The sequence below is a fragment of the Diuraphis noxia genome, unplaced genomic scaffold (assembly GCF_037042655.1).
Source record: "Diuraphis noxia isolate RWA-SAM2 unplaced genomic scaffold, SU_Dnox_SAM2 contig0004, whole genome shotgun sequence".
Lineage (NCBI taxonomy): Eukaryota > Metazoa > Arthropoda > Insecta > Hemiptera > Aphididae > Diuraphis > Diuraphis noxia.
The window spans coordinates 9,603,836-9,627,049 of NW_028301714.1; the positions used below are offsets into that span (position 1 = coordinate 9,603,836).

Genomic DNA, 23,214 nt, shown 5'->3' on the forward strand with positions numbered 1-23,214 from the left:
GTATCCAGTGTATCAAGTGTGTAATAAACCTCTACACTCGTTAGGTATTACATCATTGAATTCAAATTTAATACCATCCATTACAGTAACTTACTGTACTGTAGAGCGACATCCACTCACTTACGTGATTTTTTTAGTATGATTTTACTTTTGCTATTACTTAATATTATACATTATTAGTATTTATAATTTTATTATTTTTATCTACAAATGACGTTGTTAATTTATATACGTTTATTAAACAATTATGTTTTGTATTGTATTATTTCGGTTGATTGACACTGCTTATTCGACATTTAGGTCTTTGTACTCTACCAATCTTATTCGTAAATGTCACGCACCTTGTGTATAGCTGATTAAAAATCGTAAGTATAGCAATATATAACATGAATTTTCACCATTTTTTCTTTCCTGTTTTTAGTTTTCCTATATATATTAAATTAATATTTGACTTTTCTAGTGTGTCTATCATAATTATTATGGTATTATAGTACGCTATTAGATACTAAACAACAAATCATGGATTTATGGAGGTGGGAACACTCAATTAGTATTAAAATAAAATCAGTAGTCCATATTATAAATTTGCCTAAATAAATATATTTAATTACTTGTACAGATATTTTTATATAGTGTTCGAAAAATTCAAAACATTTAAAAGTTTTTTTTTTTAAAGAAACCTGATAAAGAACATATTATTATGTAGTAAAAGTGATTGTATTTAAATAATTTGGAATTAAAAAGTTCTGTAATAAAATATTATTTAAGTGATTTTAGTTTAAATGAAATAAACAAAATCCAAATCAAATATCAAGTACCTACTTAACAAACGTATTATAGACACTATTACAATATATTATAATATTTTATTAGGTATATCCGACATAAAATTTGTCTTACATACTTATTAAAAGGTTGAATAAACAAGATTCATTATTTTGATTAGTTTTCTTTTCATTTAATATCTGCTTAAAAATGATTTGTAGTTTAATTAAAATTAAAAATATAATTGTATTGTACAAGGGCAAAGAATACCTTAAATAATTTACAAACAGAAGAAAACCAAAAATATTGATTATAATTTTAATTGGACATGGTAACTTATAGGTATGTACTATACTAGTGTTTTTCAAATAGGTTTTTCTACTTCGTTTGCAAGTACACAATACTGTGATTTATCATGGGGTTTGCACGTGACCTATTTTTTTTTGTTCAATAATAATAATAACATGCTTTACAATAAAAACTCTCACGCCTCGTAGAGTGATCTGATTTCAAAAGTGTTATTTTTTTTTTTTGAAATTAGAGAAATACTTTTTACAGGGCACATTGGACTTGAGTTTTCAAAATTCTAAGTCTAAACCATATTTCATATACCTTTCTCTTCCTCAAACTACTATCTTAACTCACCGATCACCCTTATGCGCATTGCCAACAGTGACCCTTCATTCTCTCTCCAAAATTGAGCCTCGTTTCCATAAACAAAACTATTATTATTATACAATTATAATCATGTACTAAAGGGTTCGTCCCGTATTGTAAAATAAAATAAATAAAATAAAATAATACGATTTTGAATATGGCCAATTTTTCCTAACTTTTATTATTTTTACTATGTTTATTTTAAGCAACGAAATTAAAAATCACCTATTATTATTTTTGGTCGGTGGTACCGTTGACATGGGGGCACGTGCGTAGATCAGCGAAAACAATATTACACTCATACTAATCATGATTGAAGACTAACACAAATTCCATGGTCGGCGGCAACAAAATTGCATATTGCCTAAATATTGCCCCTTAATAAAGACAAATGAGCAGAGCCCTCAGACGCTTGATTACAACGACAAATAATATTAAAATTAGAATTTTCGGTGTATAATAAATATAGTATTGAATTCATCATATAATTAAGTGACTTCAATTTCGGGGTTTTTTTTTCATAAAAGCGTTAGGTAGGTCGTATAGGCGTATACATCATACACCTAAACGTGTATTATTACAAAAAACTATATATCGCAATAATAACAGTTAAGGTATTATTTAGTTAAAAAATAATTAATTTTAAGATATTACATCACCATGAGTGGAATGTATGATATTATTTTATTATTTATATTCATATTGTAAATTTCTAGCTACACCTATGGACGCAATTCTTGTGAATGGTCACATCATTCGAGTTGTAATATTTGTTTGTATAAAAATAAATGTTACTCTTTTGAGCGAACTGAGCTAAGGACAGCCATATACTGGGTATAGGATATTATCTACGTTCAGTATTTCTACAGCTGTCGTCGAACATCGTTTTGCAAAATAGAACCGGAAGTCCGGAAAATAGCTAAGCAAATTGTTCTGAAGAAGGGTATTACACGGTCATATACTAGTATAATGAACATCGAATATTAAAATAATGAGTTATCAGTCACAACATAAAATCAAACTAATCGAATGGGCTATGATTGGCGTATTGGATACTATTGTTTTCACGATCTAGGTAGATAATCATTCCATTTGCGTCCACTGTCCCCATCGGTTAAAAAATGTTGTGGCCCTGAGAAGGGCCTATTTAATTATTAATTTAGAGGTGTAAAGTTTGATAAATATTTATGTGTCTACTATAATAATATTAATACATTTAGAAAATATACATAATTTGGAGCCGATTAGGTCTCATTATTTGGAGCTGGTATACTTTGTCACGGCCTTAGTGCCTTCGCTGACGGCGTGCTTGGCCAGTTCGCCGGGCAACAAAAGCCGGACGGCCGTTTGGATCTCCCTACTGCTGATCGTTCTACGCTTGTTGTACTGGGCCAGGCGACTGGCCTCGCTGGCGATGCGCTCGAAGAGGTCGTTGACGAAGCTGTTCATGATGCTCATTGCCTTCGACGAGACGCCGGTGTCGGGGTGCACTTGTTTGAGCACTTTGTAGATGTAGATGCCGTACGTTTCTTTCCTCTTGGTCTTGTACTTCCTGTTGCCCTTAGGCTTGTCCACGACGTTCATTTGCGCTTTTCCCGGTGGCTTTTTCATCGTCTTACCAGTGCCAGATGCCATTTCGATTGATTGAATGAGTGACTGTAGGCAAGAATTACGCTTACGATTGACTGTTGAGAGCGCTATGTTACTAATAGCAATGCTGAAGTTTATTTGCTTTGCGTTTGTGGGATGGTAGGCTGAAGTGTATAATGCGCTCGGTATATATAAGAAAAATCGTAACAGCTGTCAGTCCCGTTTGCTGGTTGTGTGAAATGTGATTATGATTAGTCTCGCGACGTACTCCGTCGAAAGTCAAGCGACCGTGTCGTGATTTGTTGATAAAACAAAATAAAATATTTAACTAAACAACATTGATTAAGCACGGTTTTATATCAAACGATGTCAATTGTAATAGTCACAACCAGTTGGAACCGTCGATACACCTTAATCATAGATAAAATAAAATATAATGATTACCTATTGCACGTATTGTGTTGTCTTCGTCTTACAAGTGCGTAGCATAGAAAATTTCACGCTCAGCAGATAACGCTTTACTCCGTTAGTTAGAGTGAATTGAAATTGACCTCTTATAAAGTTTAAAGATAAGAATATTATTTTATTATTTTTCGTGGGATTTTTACTATATTTTAATTTTGAAGTGAGTTATAAGTATTTTAAAATTGCAATTTTTTTATACATCTTAATATACTTATAACAAATTTAATATCTTTCTTTTTCGGGCCTGATACCTATAATCTATTTTGGTGCAATATTGCATAACCATGATTATTTCATATTATTTCAGGACACATGATATTGTTTTATCTCACTGACCCTCGTCCTCGAAATGCATTACCTAATGTGTTATGTTTTTGGGTAATCTCAGAGTAAAATTAGCAATCCCAATTTTTGTAATTATGTTATTTTAATATTTGATCAATTATGAACATAAAATAACTTACCTCTTAAGCCCACCTGATTAGGTAATTTAATAATTTTCCGTGTTCTTCTAATATTGTCCAACTTTTTCCCTCCTTTCCCTAACAGTCTGAAACTTTTTTTTTGCCATAGGTATAATAATTGAAATTTCAAATAAATTTTAGAAAATAATAAACATTTTACACGCCGTATGGTACAATTTGTACTTGAAAGTCACATAAATGTAACTGACTAGTATGCGCATAGTCAACAGCCTAGTAAAATCGCATATATACATGTTATATAGCAGGCAATTATAGTTTGAATAATGAATACGTAGGTCGTTTAGGACTTCGAGTACCTATAGCAATTATGAGGAAGGGAAGGGTATAACTGCGATAATCGATGATTAAAATCGATAAGCTGCAAGTCTGCAGACAAGATGTAGATATTTACGCCATACGATACATTCCATAATACTGTTAATAGAATTTCATGGAAATACAGACGTAAATCTATATTTTTAAAACTAAATTTTGATAGAAAGGCCCTACAAAATAATGGTGAATATAATAAATAGATACCCACTAAATAACATTTATTTCATTTCCAAATCCAAGCTGTATCCAGCTATATCCGCATATATTACTATTCTATCTGAGTAATTTTTCTAATAGGTAGTAAGAATTTTTTATGAATTATGTTTTTTTGCATTTTTAGAAAACATATTAATGATGTGCAATATTATTTACCATGAATCGTTTAAGGTTTTTTTTACATTTAAAGCTTGATTAAATTAACAACAATCTACCTACACCGATCTTGATACCAACAACCAGATAACAATCATAAATGAATAGATATTTAGATAAATATTATTTTATTATTTTATCCCAATGGCCTACGTCATGGAAGGTAAATGTTGTTAGTAAAAAAAATTAAAAATTATTTAATAAGAAAATCCGAAGGAAATATATTTTAATAGCAAAAAAAAAAACATTTGTGAACAGTTATAACTGACGGTCAATTTCATAAAATGTTGTTATACAATTCTCCAGTTCGTTAGGAACATTTAAAGGTCTGAACTTTGAAACCCTAATTACGAACTAGATTATTGACTATTTAATAATGTATTGCTGAAAAATATTTAAAGCAATATAAAATTATTGCTGAAATATTTTGTGTTCAATATAAATCATTTTTTTTTACCGATTTTGACATTATTACATGTAACCTTTATTATTTTGCTTAATGTATTATTTAATTTTTATAATGCCGTACAATATACAGTTTATGGTAAGTAGAAAAATTAAATTTTGGTAATCACTAACTCGTTCTACCAAGTATGAATGTGACAATAGAGTTACACCCATAGAGAATTCCTCGTATCTCCAAAACATTTAACCAATAACAAGACGTACCGGATAAATAATTATCAAGTCACACGAAGGTATAATAATATTCTACGCCGTACGACTATGAGTATTATAATATGCTATGCACGTTATTTTGCCTACCTCCGCCGTGAAGCAATTGCAATTTATTGAATGTTATACACTAAATAATAAAATAACTCATAAGATAAAATAACTTGTTATTAATATTTATCAATCTATAACTGGTATCACTTGTTTTATCAAACGCTTAATTTATTAATTTTTATATAATTCATATTGTTTTGTACAAGTCTCGTGTATACAATTCAATGTAATTTTATTAACCCTTTCAGTTCTGAATTTTTTTTTAGGTAAAACAATTTTTTTTTTTTTTTCATTTTATATACTCTAATAAATAGGTTACTGTTAAAATTTCAAACTTTTCACACTATCCCTTCCCAAAAAATGTACGATGTATATTGTATATTGTAAAGACTAAATATTTTGAAATTCGTTAATGATAGAATAATATCACATAATATCACGTAGCAATAAAATGTTGTTCACGCATAAACGCATTTAAATATATATTTCAAAAAATATTAGAGCACCAACTAACAAGACGTGAAAATAATACAACATTGAACATACACCATTGTGATTTGTTTAGTGGCGTAATTTACTCATGTTTATGGATGTGTGAAGTGTGAATGATATTCTGTGATACTTTACACCTATTACCTCTCAATAAAATGTTTGTACTTAGTTATACTGTACATTTCATAAGCGTTATATTGTGAGGTCTTTATAACTAGTACGTTTATAAATGTATTCACATATGAAAACATTAATTAATAATTAATAATATTCATCTACCAACACTGATATGCGTTGTCGCTCCAAAGAGCGCGGTAAAAAATATAAAAGATCATGTATCAATGGTAATCAATGTAATCAATGGTATTATCTAAGTAATTTACAGCTTACATGGGAATTTAGTTTTTTATAAATAAATACATGATGTGCCATTCTCACAAAAAAGTCATGAGAGGGAGTTGGCATACCCACCTAGGTGTATCTATTTATACTTACTATAGGTATACTCTATAGTCTATTGTATTTGAAACTTTTAAGTTATTATTATTATGTATATTGTATACGTATAAGCAATTCAATAAAATATATTTTAATATCGTGACTTAAAATATTATGTATACATCATTAACAAGATTTATAAGTATAAATGTATGTTTTAAGTGTTGCAGGTTTAAGGCAAATAATAAAATTGCGTGCAACTTTTTTAGTCGTTACTTGCTATGTCTTAGACAGCAACAAGTAACAACCTAAACGTTGCTTTAATGAATGTTCACACTATAATAAATATTGAATATACATAAAATAATTGTATTTTATATGGAAAAATATCATTATGTAAGTACAGAATAAATAATTGATACAATAAAGGAACAATATTTTACTAAATAAAAATAGACTTAAATAATATAATTAAAATTACCACTTTTGAGGTTGATGTGATGTGATTTAAATAAGCCATATACTTTTAAACGGAAATAAATATTTTTAATTTAATCGTCATTTATGGGTAATATGTATTTATTAGACTTATCTATATCCCCAATTAAGGGATCGGCAATTACAAACACTCCGTCCGATTCAGAAGCACTTGCAGACATTGGATATCCATCAAATTCACTTGTTGACCCCTTAGCGTGGTTGACCCTGCAAAAAAATTTTATTTCATAAAAATGTAAGAATATAAGAATTCATTGAAGAGATTAAAATATATGATTAGCTATGATTAATTATTTATTTCGTATGGCTCAGCACCTAGTGGTGGTATTGATGCGTTAGTTTTATGCCAAAATCACATATAACTAGACGTATGCAGGGAGGGCTACGAGCAAGCTACCACCATCCTCTCCGCTATGATTAATTAATTATGAATTATGACTAGTAAGTAGTTATGAAAAAAATTAAATGAACAAAAATAAATGTTATCATTCAGAAGATAATTTAAATTGTTTTATTTCTGAATAGGTACACAAAAATAATATGTTAAAATGAATCAATTTTGTCATTTCCTGATCTCCTGATCACCAGAGACAGTCAACTATGAACAATAGGTACAAATTATGTATAGCATTCTGTATATTTTGTAATGAGAATAGAAATGAAATATCTGACTTAAAAAGAATAATGTCAAATATAAAATAATACAATTTCAAGTTTAATTATTAGAAATTAATGAAACAGAAACAATTCTATAGATAGACTTTAAATAATAAATATATACATATTACCTAGACATAATAACTAAAGATCAGAAGAAAAATAAAACTATTATAAATTATAAAAACAATATTATTATGATGATCTATGATAGTGAAAGCGATGACAATGAATTATAAGTTATAACCTTAATCTACACTACAAATTTAGTACCTACGTATCACTGATTACAATCAAAAATATTTATTTTTATTATTTATTATTATTAATTGACTGGGTATGAGATTTTCAATAATATTATATTACATTATTTATACTAAAATTATTTTCTTAGTGAGAAAAATAATCAATAATTAAACAAGTTTTTAAAATATAGAAAATATGTTAATAAAAAATTAGTTAACACAATAATAAACAAATAATAAGTAGGTAATATTAAATACCTAATTATATAAATATATGTACTGGTTTGCTTTCTTTAAAAAATAGGTATACTTTTTATATTAATTTAATTTTTAATTGTATAATTAAATATTGTCACAATATGACATTTATTAATATTAAAATCCCCGGTCCAACATTAATAATTTCTCTATAGGTTGTGCTTGGTGAGTACTGACAGTTGGTATTGTCAGAACTAAGTATTAAGTACCTATCACACTCCTAAATATTTAAAAAATTTGAAATATATTAAAATATATTATACAAAAATAATATTTAAATATAAAAATAATATATTACAGTATAGTACTTTAACTATAACAAACAAATTCTAAGTTCTCTACAAGTTTTCTAAACAAGAAATACATTTTTTTGCAGCTGTTTTTAATGTTAGCTGATTTTATTATTTATATGATTGTATCAATTTTTTACCCAGTTTACTTTTCAATCCAATAATAATCACCTAAGTTATACAATTAGTAAAATGACTAAGCGAGCAGACGCATAGAACATTATATTACTAAAGATGCCTACAAAAGGTAGATAGGACCCTTGTATATACTAAAATGATAATTTCATATTTTTAAACATTTCGTGACGTGCATAAGGAAATTTGCTTGTAGCACATATAGGTACATAAATATTAGTGTTATCTATTTTATTATTAAATATATGCAAATATGCGATACACCATACATAGTTAAATCATTAATATACCTAATATAAAATACAGCTATTTACAGCTGAGTTATAAAATGAAAGAACATCATACGTGATGATGTAAAATATAACAAAATTTCGACTAGTGACAACTAACTTAAATCCATTTTTGTCAACATGCAACAAATTGAACAACATTGGAATGTATATCTCTTATTAGCGAATACAAAATTCATAATACCTATCATAGACAAATAATTTGCGTACGAAATATGATCGGTGAGATGGTGAGTAAGTTTGTTAGTGCACTCCTCACTCTCATCCCCACCCATTTCGACTTGTATTTAATATATGAGTAGGTATATATCATAGACATTATACTCAAAGACAGAACATGTAGTAGTTAGTAGTTACCTATTTATAAGGTCTATGAGGTATACACTTTTTCAATACATTTTATTCGAGTACTTCCTAATGCAAATCATGACAATAATATATAATAGGTACATAAGTACCAAATTATGCAATAAGTATTTTTATACTCCTATTTAATTAATGTCAGTATCTTCAATATTGATGTTAATGATTTATGAATGCTTAATATAATAACATGTTAACACACACAGGCATCATGCATAATACCTAATAATATGCAAGGGGGTATTATAATATACATTATGGGTGTTAATATTTTTCACATTAGTACACAGTGGCGTGTTTACCGAGGTTTTGAAGGGGAGTTCCCCGAAAACTTTAAAGGGGTAGGTGGGAGGGTGAGTAATTTAGAGATTTAGTAAGAAATTGTATTACAAGACTAACTTCATCTGAATATGATATTTAATAAAAATAATAACTTCAATAATAAGTATCATATTAATAGTAGTCAAGTGGTTGTAGGCCATGAACAAAAAAAAAAAAAAAAAATGATTTTCACGATAAAAGATATTTCACTTCACCACGCCACTGCAGGTTGTACTGAATTAAAGGACTATGCGGTTATAATATTTTATATTGTTATATTTTCATCCTGCCGCGACGAACACCGTATTAGCTACTTCCCATAATGCGTACCAGTTTTTCACCACCGTAATCACTTGCTTGATCTTGACGTACAGTTTCTTCAAGTCGTTGGAAATTTTTCTGATAATATCTTCCACGTTGCCGTCGTCTTGCCTGCCCATTTGCGGCCCGTCGCCGCCGTCGTCGTCGTCGTTCCGGTTCATGTTCCTCCATGTCGATGCGAACCAGTCGGATGACGCTGAATCCGTTTCGGTGACATCCGTCGAGTCCGCCAACTCCGCCATGGTCGTTGTGCCGTCGGCGGGGACGTCGGTGGTCAGCGCATCGGTTGACGTGACCAGCTGTGAATACGCTTCGATCTCCTTCAGCAGATCGCGGGTCTTGTCGGCGTCCGACGGATCGTGTGACATGGTCTTCGTCAACCGGGTGTACAGCTTCCAGTCCTCAGCGGGCGGTCCCACTTCGTTGAAGTCCAGGCTCTCGCGATCTGCCTTCTCATCGGAGAACAGAGGCGAAGCGGGTGCGGCCTGACAGTCGTGGACCACTAATGCGACCGACGCAACGAAAATCGTCAAAAACTGCAAACACAGCATTATTATAAATTATAATATTATTATATTAAGAGACTAATGACTATATATAAATTATGTGTTACCAGCAATATATCTATAATGATATTAATATATTATTATATTACACGTTTAACACATGTTGGTATAATGATGCGAAAGTAGGATGATTTTTGGGGGGAAGTGACGGCTGGGAGGCGGAATTAGTGGTGAGACGCCTCAAAGTAACAAAAAATATTATTTTTTCTTAAAAATTTATAAAATATATTTTGTTATTATTAATACAATTTTATAAACATTACAAACCTATTAAACACTAATATAATATTACTTATATACAATTATTCCAGACTACCAATAACTGATAATAATTTACAATTCAAAATTATACTATTGACGATTCATAAATTGTTTTTTAGATTCTGAGCGGAGCTCATGTATTGATTTTACCATGATGTGTGTTTTTTTTTTTTTTTTTTTGTGTCTGTCATCGCGTTTTGGGGCAGTAAAAATGCTTCGATTTTTGACTTCAGTACTTCTTTCGATCAGAAAGTGAATCTAGTTGGTACTTTGGAGGGTCAAAAGTAAAAAATTCTTAATACTTTTCTAAATAATTGAGAAAAACAAACTAAAAATTAAGGGAAAAACGGGAAATTTTAGGCACACTCATTTTTCGACAAAATCGATTTTGGTTTTTGATGTAACTTTAAAACAAATGACCATAGATACATGAAATTTTCACCTAATGTTTATATAAGTATATTCTATCCACCATGCAATTTTCAAAAAAATTCGACTTCAGTTGAACTATTCATAGGCATTTCAAATTTTCGATCATTATTAGTTTTTTTTTAACTAATATCGATAAAAATTTATTTGTTAAGCAGAAAAGCTTGAAAATTTAATACAAGACTCTTAACATATTGTTACAATAGCAGTTGAAAAATAAAAGAAATTCATAGTCACAATTTTTTTTTATAAGCATTCAAAGTTTGAATTTTGACAAAATACGTAAAAATCACGAAAATTCACAAATTATTTTAAGCTAGAAATTCATAAAAAATTTTCTTTTTAAATCAAAGATTTAAAAATTTAATACAAAATTCCTTACAAGTTTTTCAATCCTTATCACAAATAAAAATTCCATCGGAAATTCAAATTAAATTTTTATGAGCATTTGAAATTTAAATTTTTACAACATTGGATTTTCACTTTTAGCGATTTCCTTATTTTGGTGTAACTCTAAAACAAATTACCGCAGATACTTGAAATTTTGACTGGATGTTTATATAGGCGTTTTATATATTTGATAAAATTTTCAAAATATTTAGATTTGTTTTGAACTGTTTACTGACATTTTAATTTTTCAACTTTTTTAGTTTTTTTTTTCTATAAATATCGATAAAAATTTATTTGTTCGGTAGAAAAGCTTGAAAATTTAATACAAGGATTCTAACACATTTTAACAATAGAAGTTAAAAAATATTAAAAATTGGTAGGCACGATTTTTTTTTATAAGCATTTAAAGTTCAAATTTTGACTAAATACGTAAAAATTACGGCAATGTTCAAATTATCTTAGATAGAAATTCATAAAAGTTTTCGTTTTTAATTCTAAGATTTGAAAATTTAATACAAGGCTCCTAACATATTTTTACAATAGCAGTTGCAAAATAAAAGGAATACATAGTCACAATTTTTTTTTTAAGCATTCAAAGTTTGAGTTTTGACAACATATTATGTAAAAATCACGAAAATACAGAAATTATTTTAAGCTAGAAATTCATAAAAAATGTTCTTTTTATATCTAAGATTTGAAAATTTAATACAAGGCTCATAATATATTTTTACAATAAAAATTTAAAAATAAAAGAAATGCGTAGTCACAATTTTTTTTTACAAGCATTCAAAGTTTGAATTTTGACAACATATGTAAAAATCACGAAAATTCGCAAATTATTTCAAACTAGGAATTCATAAAAAATTTTCTTTTTAAATCTAAGATTTGAAAATTTTTAATAATCTATAATATATCCTAGACAGATAAACCGTCTTCGCTCAGAATCGTTTTTTGTATACAATGATATAATATCATTGGATTCAAATTTAATTCCATCCATTACAGTAACCCACTTGTAACCTACTGTACAGCAGAGCGACATACACGACTTACCTGCTTTTTTTTTCAATTAAACTTATAATGTTGTAAACCTAATTCAGTGTTAAATAAAGCAACAAAAATATCTACCTTCATTAATGTTATATATACATCAAATGTATAATAAATAATAAATGTATATAATATATTGAATAATCATAATATTTTGGATATTAATCAAATGTTTTAGAATATAAAAATAAATAAATAACCAAGTGGCTTAATACACTCCCCCAAATTATATTTTGTTTGTTTTTGTCAATGTCTAGTGTCTGCAGAATTAATACTAATAAAAGATAGCTGGTACATCTCATTTTGAGGTACAGCATTACGAGGTTTAATTAAATCATTACCACTGGGTATTATCAACAAAATTTGGCATCTTTGAAATTTGTTAAATAAGTTTTTTCAATTCAAATTTAAATTTAAAAGTAATTATCTATTATTATAACAACAACAAAACTAATTGTTTAGAATAATAATAAAAAAGTAGGTACTTATTTGCCAAGATCCATAAAAAAATTGATGCGAAAATAGCAATATTAATTTAGATTTACATATATTTTGCTACCTATTGGAATACAAGGCGATCCTCCTGTTATTAACGTAGGAGATGGGAGTGGTGACGTTGCAAGGAAATGCAACGATCCAGACGATCCAGTAATATTCAGGAAACGAAATATTTACACGATAATAGCCAATAGGTATAATAGAAATATAGAATAGTCTTCCATAAATATATGTTTTTCGCTCTTTTCGATGGATCTACAGGCTACAGTAATGAATAATGATTATGCAATATAATAATACTACCTATCCATCAAAAATAAAGAAATTAAATTATAATTAACATTTATAACTAATGGGGTATCAATAATAAGCTAACATTTAAACATTTAAACATTTTAAAATACATTTCCACCCACCACCACAAATCGTACGACCATAATACGGATCTAATATATTTTACTTAACATTTTTAAGGTTTCGTGCGCCCTTGAGAGTTAAATTATGATATACAATTATTATATGCTCTTATTTTTGTATGCTTATTAATAATTATATACTAAGCACTTAAATAAGTACATCATGCCTAAGCCAGAATTTCGTATATAATCTGTGTATAATATAAACAATATAGATGGATACATTAATATTCATTTAATAACATCAACATGACCATTAAACGTTTGATACCTTGTCGATTCCCGCGTCACGTTCAGATATTGTAATTGTTTTTTTTTTTTTTTCTATAATTTTAATTTAAAACATTATAATATTATACACGTATTTTAGTACGTTGGAACATACTGCAGCTTAACTTTATATTTTGTACAATGCATTAATACCTATGTCGATATCTACCATCGAATAGAAATTAGGCAAAATATAAAACCAATAATATTGTTTGATGCATTTACTTTTAACGTAAATATGCATAGGTATGACCTCTGCGGCGGAAACTACCTGCAGTTTGTCTTAAACATAATATACAAACGTAAAATAAATTTAAAAACCTCGAAATATTTGAGAATATAGAAAATGACCAGTTTTTTTTTACGACAAAGTCCGACATATCTCCGTACGTGCTTTTTACGGTGAAGGACGTCAACTTCGACTGTAGGTAAATGATAGTGACTATATTATAGAAGCACTCGTCTACTTAAACTGTTATAATATAATATTATTTATTTATTTATAAACACGTAATATTAATCTGTAATTTTCTTACGGAAAAACGTTAAATTATTATCTATTATTCATTAAAAACATAGGTACACAAAGTGATCCGTTTAATTTATAAACTCACGTACTTATAATATGTACATAAAAATGTTTTAGACATGGGTCTGGACATATAATTATCCAAAAATTAGTAAAAGTTGTATATAATTGTAAATACTATGTATGTAAACAATCAAAATTTGTAAATTTATGACATTTTAAATATACTCGGTGAATTGACACAATAAAATTAATAAATAATAAAAAAAAAATGTTTTAATATACATCACTAACTAATCCAAGTTAATACAATAACCTAGTAATCATTGATAATTATAGATATCTTTGTGTGTGACAGTAATTATATGTTTTAATTCAATAATTAAAAAAAAAAAACGATGCAAAATGCATAAACTTTAATTTATATCTTGTTACAACTCTAAAATACAGATGTCGATAATCAACATATTTTAATATTTTAAACATAATTTGTTTTAATTATTTATCTTCTTATACATTTTGTCATCGGAATTAAACATATTAATACACATATTTTTATCCAAATAATTTTTCCAAACAAAATTAGAAATATTTTTAAATCAAATATCAAACTAAACTACCTATATCAGAATCAGACTCAAAAGTTGGTTAGTTTATAACCGGCAATGCCGTGGACTTCGTAAGAAGGTGCCCTTCAACAAAAAACAAAAATGTGTAAACATATAAACCAGAAATAAATATTATTTAAAATGGTATGAATTCATTTAAATATCAATAAATTTATTAGATAAATTTTACAATTTGTCATTTGGATGACAATTTTTTCACAACAATCAACTACAGAAATAATAGGTATACGCCATTTAAAAAGGCAAACTATTGATTTATTATTCAGTTAAAATTGAAAGGAATGTAACTATATTTAAATATATTTTAAAATAAAATAGAAATGTTCAACTAATAAACATGCACATTTCAATAGTTTTCAAAAAACCCAAGTAAAGCCAATATAATATATATATATATATATATATATATATATATAGGTAGTTTTTAGATATTTAAAGAAAAATAAATTATTATAGTATATATTATATAAAATATAAACAATAAATATGCATATTGGTTTATAATGTTATCAATTTTATATTTATGAATGTCTAAAATAGTAAAAATAATTTAGAAAAATATGATTATCTATGTGTATGTTATATACCTACCAAAATACCTACCTACATCTACATTACTCAATTATTTCTGAAACATTTTATTCTTGTATTAGTTGTATTATTTATTTTTTTCTGAATTGAATTAACAGAATAGTTAAAAAATGTGTTATTCAGAGTTGAGTTATAGATATTATTCTTATTCGTAATATCTATATCTATTATATAACTTGACGATTCGATAAAAATAATTATTACTTAGATACATACGTCCTAAATCCAAACACCAAATTATATTTCTAATTAAAACCAAGTCCATAACTAAATTTAAAAAGAAAATACTTCCTAACTCTCATCAAAAATTTTATGAATATTACAATTACATACGAACCTTATAATTTGTAACATGATGGTATCTATGTAAAATCTATTGAGTACTCACTACTCAGTATACAATACACAATAATTTTTTCATTAGTAATTACGAATTATATATTATTATTTAATATTTATTTATTTAACATTTAGTTATGTTCGACTATATAGACTTACCATAGCGATCTTCATTTTTCTGGATCTATATGATGTGCTCTAGTGTCTGAATTCTTGAACAAACTGAACTGTAGAACGGACGTCTCACTTAGGTATACGTACCCAAACCCTATAAAAAGATGACCTTGAACGGTTATCTATTGGCGTAATGTTTTCGCAAACAACTAAAAACGGATGCTCTCGATTAAATCACAACAAATCTTCTGAGAGAAAAAAATTATGTAACATCGATTTGTCGCACATTACACGGTTTGGCTTTTCGGTGTCCTATGCAATGAACGATGGTTGCAGGATGACTACAGAAATTTTTCGATACAATGAAACCTTGGAACGTAGGTAAACATTTTCCAGGCAAACTAAAAGTGTATTTGATTATCTTTCTCTCTCTATATTCGTATGACTATAATGTCCAATCTGGGCTTCAATGTCGTCTTGTTTTTTTCAATATTTTACGATAGCTTTATTTAATGGTTATAAGTATTGAGTTATACGTTATTATTATACTTATTTATTTATCATTATTATTATAATTTACCTACACTAACTTAGAATGGAAGCAAATTATCGACAACATTGAGCAATACTAGTTTATATAGTTAATCTATATAGTAAAATTAATTAATGCAAATAAGTGAAACTGAAATATTGAGTGACGATAAATATAAATATACTGAAAGATCTAATACCTACAATATGCATGTGGAAGTTTGGTTCAGGTTGAATTAAAAATTAAAAATCATGTACCTAAATTATAAGTTATAACTATTGAAAGTCATAATAATAATATACACAAAATATTCACTCTAATATAAATACTAAAATAATTATAAGAAACTTTAAATAATATTTTGTTATTCAATCGATCTCTATTCAGACAATTTCTGACTTTAAAATCATCGTCTTTTTTTTACATTTTTCACATAAAATATGTAAATATTTTTTTAATTGAAAAAATTATAGAACATATCTAAGAATAAATCTTAACAACAAAAAATAGTAGGTAACAGTCAATAATAGTCATGCTCATTAAACAACGACCTCATACATTATACCGATTACCAGCTATTTATTATATAATAGTATATAGACTTATTATTATTAGGTGTATTGATCTGTTGTTCACCCAATACTAATTTCATTCTTGATTGTCATGGAGAGTTTTCAATATCAAGGTTGATGATGAACAGAAACAACAATTAGAGTCAAACATATTATTCAAACGTAAAATATAGTGCAAGACGCAAGTTTGTACCTATAATATATAATATGGCATATGCCCTTAATTAATTGCGTTATATCGAGTAAACATATAAATCATTAATAATTAGCATAATTAGTAATTACCTTTTTTGCTTTAAAAAAAAGTTTAATATAGATTTATTAAACATAAATTATTGCATTTTTAAGCAACTTAGAAAGTGATTAGATTAAGATAGAATAGAATATAACTTTGCTAATGTTCTATTATGTTTTAAAAAGAAAGAATAACGAATGGACATTTTTTTTAAATTTAATAAATAAAAGTAGTAACAAAACATTATAGTTTGAAGTAATTAGTAGTACAATTTATTATAATAAAATATATAGCATTCTGTCTATTTCTAGTTAATTGCAATGTATATCTACAATCATCAATTTTTTCGAATACCTACCTAACCTATCAATATAAGTGTTTGATATAATGACGTAATACAGGGTATTTTATAGATATATTCTTATTTTGTAAACCCATATTTTGCTTTTGTATTTTACTTTAAACATTCTGGGAAGTTTTGTACATTTTTAAAGTACTTTACATGGCTTATCAAAATATACGATTGAACATTTTCAAATAAAACTAATGTTTCAAAAATAAAAGAGGAAAAGTAGGTAACCCATCATTGGGTAATGCATCATTTTTCAAGAGTACATATAGGTACCTGGTACCACGACATTGAGTAAGTCACTGACTCACTGCAAATGTTGTAACATAAGTTTTTAATTTAAATTCAATGATAAATCATTGCACATAAATAATGATTAGGTATGAGTGAAGACGAAAAATATGTTTTAAAATAAAATTGATTACGAATTATAAGAATCTTGTATTCAATTTTCGAGCTTTTTTACCAAACGAATCGTAGAAAAATTCAAATGTCTATAATCAACTCAAAAAGAATTTCAATATTTTAACAGTTATTCTTCACTAAAAAATAAAATTGTGATACTATTATATAATATTCAGTATAAAATATAACTACGGTATTCGTTTTTCAATTACAACGAAATAAGAAAATCATTTTGGTCAAACACTGGTTTGCATAAAATCCACGTTTTCCATTATTTTTATTTTTCCCATATGAAAGTTCCAACTTGATTCACTTTTCTGAAAGAAAATATATTGAAATTTGGAAAATAATGTTGATGACAGACCCACACACAAGAAAAACTCATGGTAAATCTATAGGTACATTCATTAATGATCGCCCCGCGTAACCGCGTTTCGTCTTAAATGTTACATAATATCAGGTAGCTATTGATTCCATAATAGCCAAATAGCCAATAAGTAGGTGAGTACCCAAATGATATTAATTTGAACAAACGTCGCATACTGTATTCCTGACGAATTCTAAATTCTTATCCCAATTACTACTATCTAATTCATATTTGGTAATGACCTAGATAAATATATTTTTGTATTATAAAATTATTTTAAGTTCTGAGTGGAGCAAATATTGCATCAATTTTCAATTTTATAATGAAGTGTTTTTTCTTTCTGTCATCGCTTTAAAAAAAAATATTTTAGTTTATTCGGTATCGCATTTGCATGCTTTTTAATAGATAATAATCAAATATTATATTACCAACATTAAACCTTGTTTTTTCTAATTTAAATTTATTTACAATATAAATTATAATATCTAAGTAATGAGTATAAATATGAAAGGTGATAATGATATTAATATTATTTTTTAATAATATAATTATTCTGCAGTATAGGTACTATTTTTATATCCGACAAAAAAAGTTGTTTTATTAACCAAGTTAAAATATGCACTGTTTAAAAAGCAAACACTATACCTAAATGTTAAGACTTATAAGTAGATATCTACATGGATATATATACATTTTGACATGTAAACCGATAATAGTTTAACGTCTGTACGTGACTTCTTGACATGAGCCATGATTCATGAATCACAATAAAGCATAGACAATAGATTTACGGTTTTCGAATTCTATATACGTCCCTATATTATTTACCATCCAGTGTCACAGTGTAAGAGTAAGTACGCAAGTATTAAGAAAACAATCAAATTAATCATAAATACCAAATATTTACTACCAATGCGTATAAAGATTTTGAATGATTTATTAATGCACTGTATTTACTGCATATTATAACCATATAGTATTTTAAAAACATGACTAGAGTACGTTTATCCATAGTCAAAGATCATCATTTTTTTTATTGATAAAACGTAAATCTAAACACTTTAATATTCACTAATCAATGTTATTTTAATATATATTTTTTACACACATTATTATTGAAATAATAACTAGTTTAAAAAAACATTACTATCGAACAACTTACTATAATAATATACAAATCATAATCATTACGCAGACATCAATTAGTAAGAATAAGTAATTAATATTTGAATTTGACAGTAATTTTCTTCACAAAAAAAATGTGACTATACATTTCTTGTTTTTCAAATGCTATTGTAAAAATATCTTAGGAACCTTGTATTAAATTTTCAAATCTTAGGTATAAAAGGAAAATTTTTTATGAATTTCTAGAATAAAATAATTTACGAATTTTCGTGATTTTTACGTATGTTGTCAAAATTAAAATTTGAATGCATGTAAAAAAAAATGTGGCTATATATTTCTTTTATTTTTCAACTGCTATTGCTAAAGTATATTATGAGCCTTGTATTAAATTCTCAAATCTTAGAATTAAAAAGAAAAACTTTTATGAATTTCCATCTAAGATAATTTGAAAATTGCCGTAATTTTTACGTATTAAGTCAATATTTGAACTTCAAATGCTAATAAAAAAAAATCGTGCCAATGTATTTTTATAATTTTTTAATCACTATAAGAATAACTTATGAGGAACATTGTATTAAATTTTCAAGTATTTTGATAGGGCCATAAAAATTTTATCGACACTTTAAAAAAAAATTTTCAGAAAAATTGTCTATAAATACCTCAAAAAAGTCAAAATATTATGAAAATTAAATCATGTAAAGAAAATGCCAATCTAAATAACTGGTAAAATTTTTCAAGTATCTATGACTTATACTTTTTGAATAATAACAAATGTTTAAAATCGTTTGAGGATAAATCGTTATCGTTACGTTATTTCGTAAAAATTTAAAATTCAAACGCACTTAAAATTTTTCCTATAATGATGCTTCGAGTTTTCTCTATAGCTACTTGAAGGAAAACTTATGGAAAACTTAGTGTTGTATTTTTAATCCTTAGTTATAAACGCAAAAAATTTTATGATTTTTCAACTTCAAAATTACTTGCAAATTTTCGCGTTTTCGACAGATTTCGTAAAATTTTGAACTGTAAACGCTTATTAAAAAAAATGGTGACTTACGATTTTTAATTTTTTTTTAATTTTTTTGCTGCTCTAAGATCAACTCATAAGGAACCGTGTATTAAATTTTCAAGTTTTTTTGGTCGTCCAACATTTTTTTATCGACACTTAAAAAAAAAATTGAAAATTTCAGTGGTTTATAAATAACTCAAAAAAAGTCAAAAATTTTTTAAAATTAAACTGTATACAGATAACACTAACATAAACATTTGGTGAAAATTTCAAGTATTTACAGTGATTAGTTTTTGAATGACAACCATATAAAAAAATCTATTTGGTCGAAAACTGATTTTGCGTAAAAATTCCCGTTTTTCTGTCATTTTTTTTTTGTTTTTCTCGATTTTTTTGAAAACTGTTGGAAAATGTTTACGTTTGACCTCTATAATGCACCAAGGATCTTCAATTTTACATCGGAAACCACTCCCAAAGTTTGAAATCGAAGCATTATTTCGACTAGTTATGCTGTACACAGACACAAAAAAAATAAAAAATACACATCATTGTAAAATCAATACATTCATCTGCACTTCGTTCAGAATCTAAAATCAGCCATGTCCTCCTCCCTTCCATAGAAAAGTGCATTAACTTAAAACTAAGTAGGTATCTATACAAACGCATACAAAAATCATGGATTGGAGGCATCATAACTTCTTTACTACCTAGACAAACATCAATTATCATTGGCATACCTAATATATGTAGTGGAAGATCCTAGCCGAAGCCCCCCGCCCATCCAATGCTATTATTATTATTATCATTAATTTAAATATTTTTCAAGTTTCAACAAGTGAACTACCTACCTAGAAAGTAGTAAGCAAGGACGTATAATTTATAATTAACATTCGTTCACAAATTAGCTATATTGCCATATTGGCTATAGTTAATTTCATATTTATTAATATAATGAGCATGGAGTATCTATAAAGATACATTTTTATCTTATTGACAAGGTTATATAATAATAAATATAAAAAAAAATAATAAATTAATGAGATTAAAAACAGAAAACATTTTGTATGGAAAAAGTAGGTTATTTTAAGGTTTAAAATTTTAAAAATGCTACATCTAATTATTATATGGGTTCTGTATTTGATTTTTTTTTTTAATGATTCCATATTAGTAGTTAATACCACTTTTTATTTATTATTTTGTTTTCTAATTTAATTGTATCAATAAGAATAAGATACCTGAAGTGTCCTGAACATGTATTTACATCTAAATAGTCGGATATGTTATTATTTTTTTTTAATTATTAAAATCTATGGTAAGTAGTATCATAATAATATAGATACCTATACAGAAATACAGTATACATATATACTATACATAAAACATGTATGTTACATTTACATATAGTAGGTATACAAAAAATATTTATATTTGTATTCAAATACTTAGTGAGTATTCGTAAAATACATTATTATAATAGTTTTTCAAAAGCATTTTTTACAAGGCTAGTAAATTGTCACAATTTTTAAATCTTAGCTTACCCGTCATCATTATTACCATGATATGACCCATTACGCATTACTAAAAAAATACCTCGCCTGAGATTTCTGGGAGGGGGGGGTTGAGCTCAAAAGCCCATCCACTGGATACAGCACTAGTAAACAGTATAAGAAGGTACCTACTAGGTATAACACTGGTCACCTCTGCACGTTCTCGCAGTTGGTTACGCAGGCGCGTTTACTCGCAGGTGACGACCATTATAATAGTTTTCGGTTGACGACGAGTGGCTGGCACGCGACAACGCTGACAGCTATGGCAGACCACCATTGACTGTTGATTGTCGACTTTTCTAAAACTTATTCATGGCGATTTCCTTCGCCATCGTGAACCACGGTTGTAGACCTACAACGGGGTCGTAAATGAAAACATCGTTGTGTTGGTTGTATATAGGTACTGTTGGGACGGCCATGTGACGTGCCGTCGTCGTCTGTCGCCCCCTCACATTATTAATAATACTATTAGCCTTAAAGTCACTCGCGCTCAACCGATCAGCCCGGCGCCCGGATGACGCTGAGTCGCCAGAGTGTCTAGGTTTGGGCGACGCCAGCAACCACGATCCCGGAGAACGTACGCCAATGATTTACCGTCGGACACCGTAAAGTGCACTTTCACGTACCAATCCTCGCCGTCTTGTCTGAATGTTCCTCGACTAGAACTAGCCACTAGGGAAAGGGAGCGGAGAACTCTGGACGTTGTTCGCAGTCCATTTACCATTTACAACTCGTTAGAGTTAGACCGTCTTAAACCTGAGAAAAATTAAGTTTTGCCACTCTTTACATGTATCTAGGTATATCTATCTACTGGTGTATTACGACAAATGTTTTTAAATACCACTCCTGGAAAAAGCCATCCTAGGCTACTAGGCAAAGGCCTATATTGTTTAGCCAACGTCATCTTAAAGGAAGTCTGCCACTCGTAGTCACTTTAAGTGACGTAAACATGACGGCGCATAATAGGACGTTGTTTGTTTTTCATCATCAAAGTACGAGTATGAAGTACGAAAAATTACCAACAATTTTCAATTACTAGATACATAAGTTAATTTAAACATTTCTCTTTATTTTTTTTCAATTCACAGTACCTATAGGTAAATCATTAACGATTATTGGTTAGTAACTTTCAAAGATTAAATCAGTTGAATTTTTGAAATCAAAAAGTTAAATACTGCTTTCATTGCATCCAATACGAATACATTATATCAGTCACAAAATCTTAAGTTATACAATTTTATAGACGTGGATGGGACAGGTTTGAACGCGGGGTATATATTTTTAATTATACAAAGTTTACTCAAA

At 27.8% G+C, this 23,214-nt stretch overlaps 2 protein-coding genes across 3 annotated transcripts; both read right to left on the reverse strand.

Moving 5' to 3' along the window:
* Nucleotides 1-2,546: 2,546 nt before the first annotated feature.
* Nucleotides 2,547-3,188, reverse strand: LOC107161727 (histone H2B-like). Its single transcript, XM_015508240.2, has one exon. The coding sequence runs from the start codon at nt 3,055-3,057 to the stop codon at nt 2,677-2,679; it is 381 nt and encodes a 126-aa protein (XP_015363726.1). The 5' UTR covers nt 3,058-3,188; the 3' UTR covers nt 2,547-2,676.
* Nucleotides 3,189-6,443: 3,255 nt separating this feature from the next.
* Nucleotides 6,444-16,120, reverse strand: LOC107161719 (uncharacterized). Of its 2 annotated transcripts, none has more exons than XM_015508232.2 (3): nt 15,814-16,120; nt 9,738-10,222; nt 6,444-7,013 (listed from the first exon to the last, which is right to left on the reverse strand). In XM_015508232.2, exons 1-3 carry the CDS (start codon nt 15,826-15,828, stop codon nt 6,860-6,862), a joined length of 654 nt encoding a protein of 217 aa, XP_015363718.1. In that variant the 5' UTR covers nt 15,829-16,120; the 3' UTR covers nt 6,444-6,859. The 2 variants fall into 2 exon arrangements, with proteins under 2 accessions (XP_015363718.1, XP_015363717.1); XM_015508231.2 differs by having other exon boundaries at nt 9,696-10,222; nt 15,814-16,118.
* Nucleotides 16,121-23,214: the final 7,094 nt, after the last annotated feature.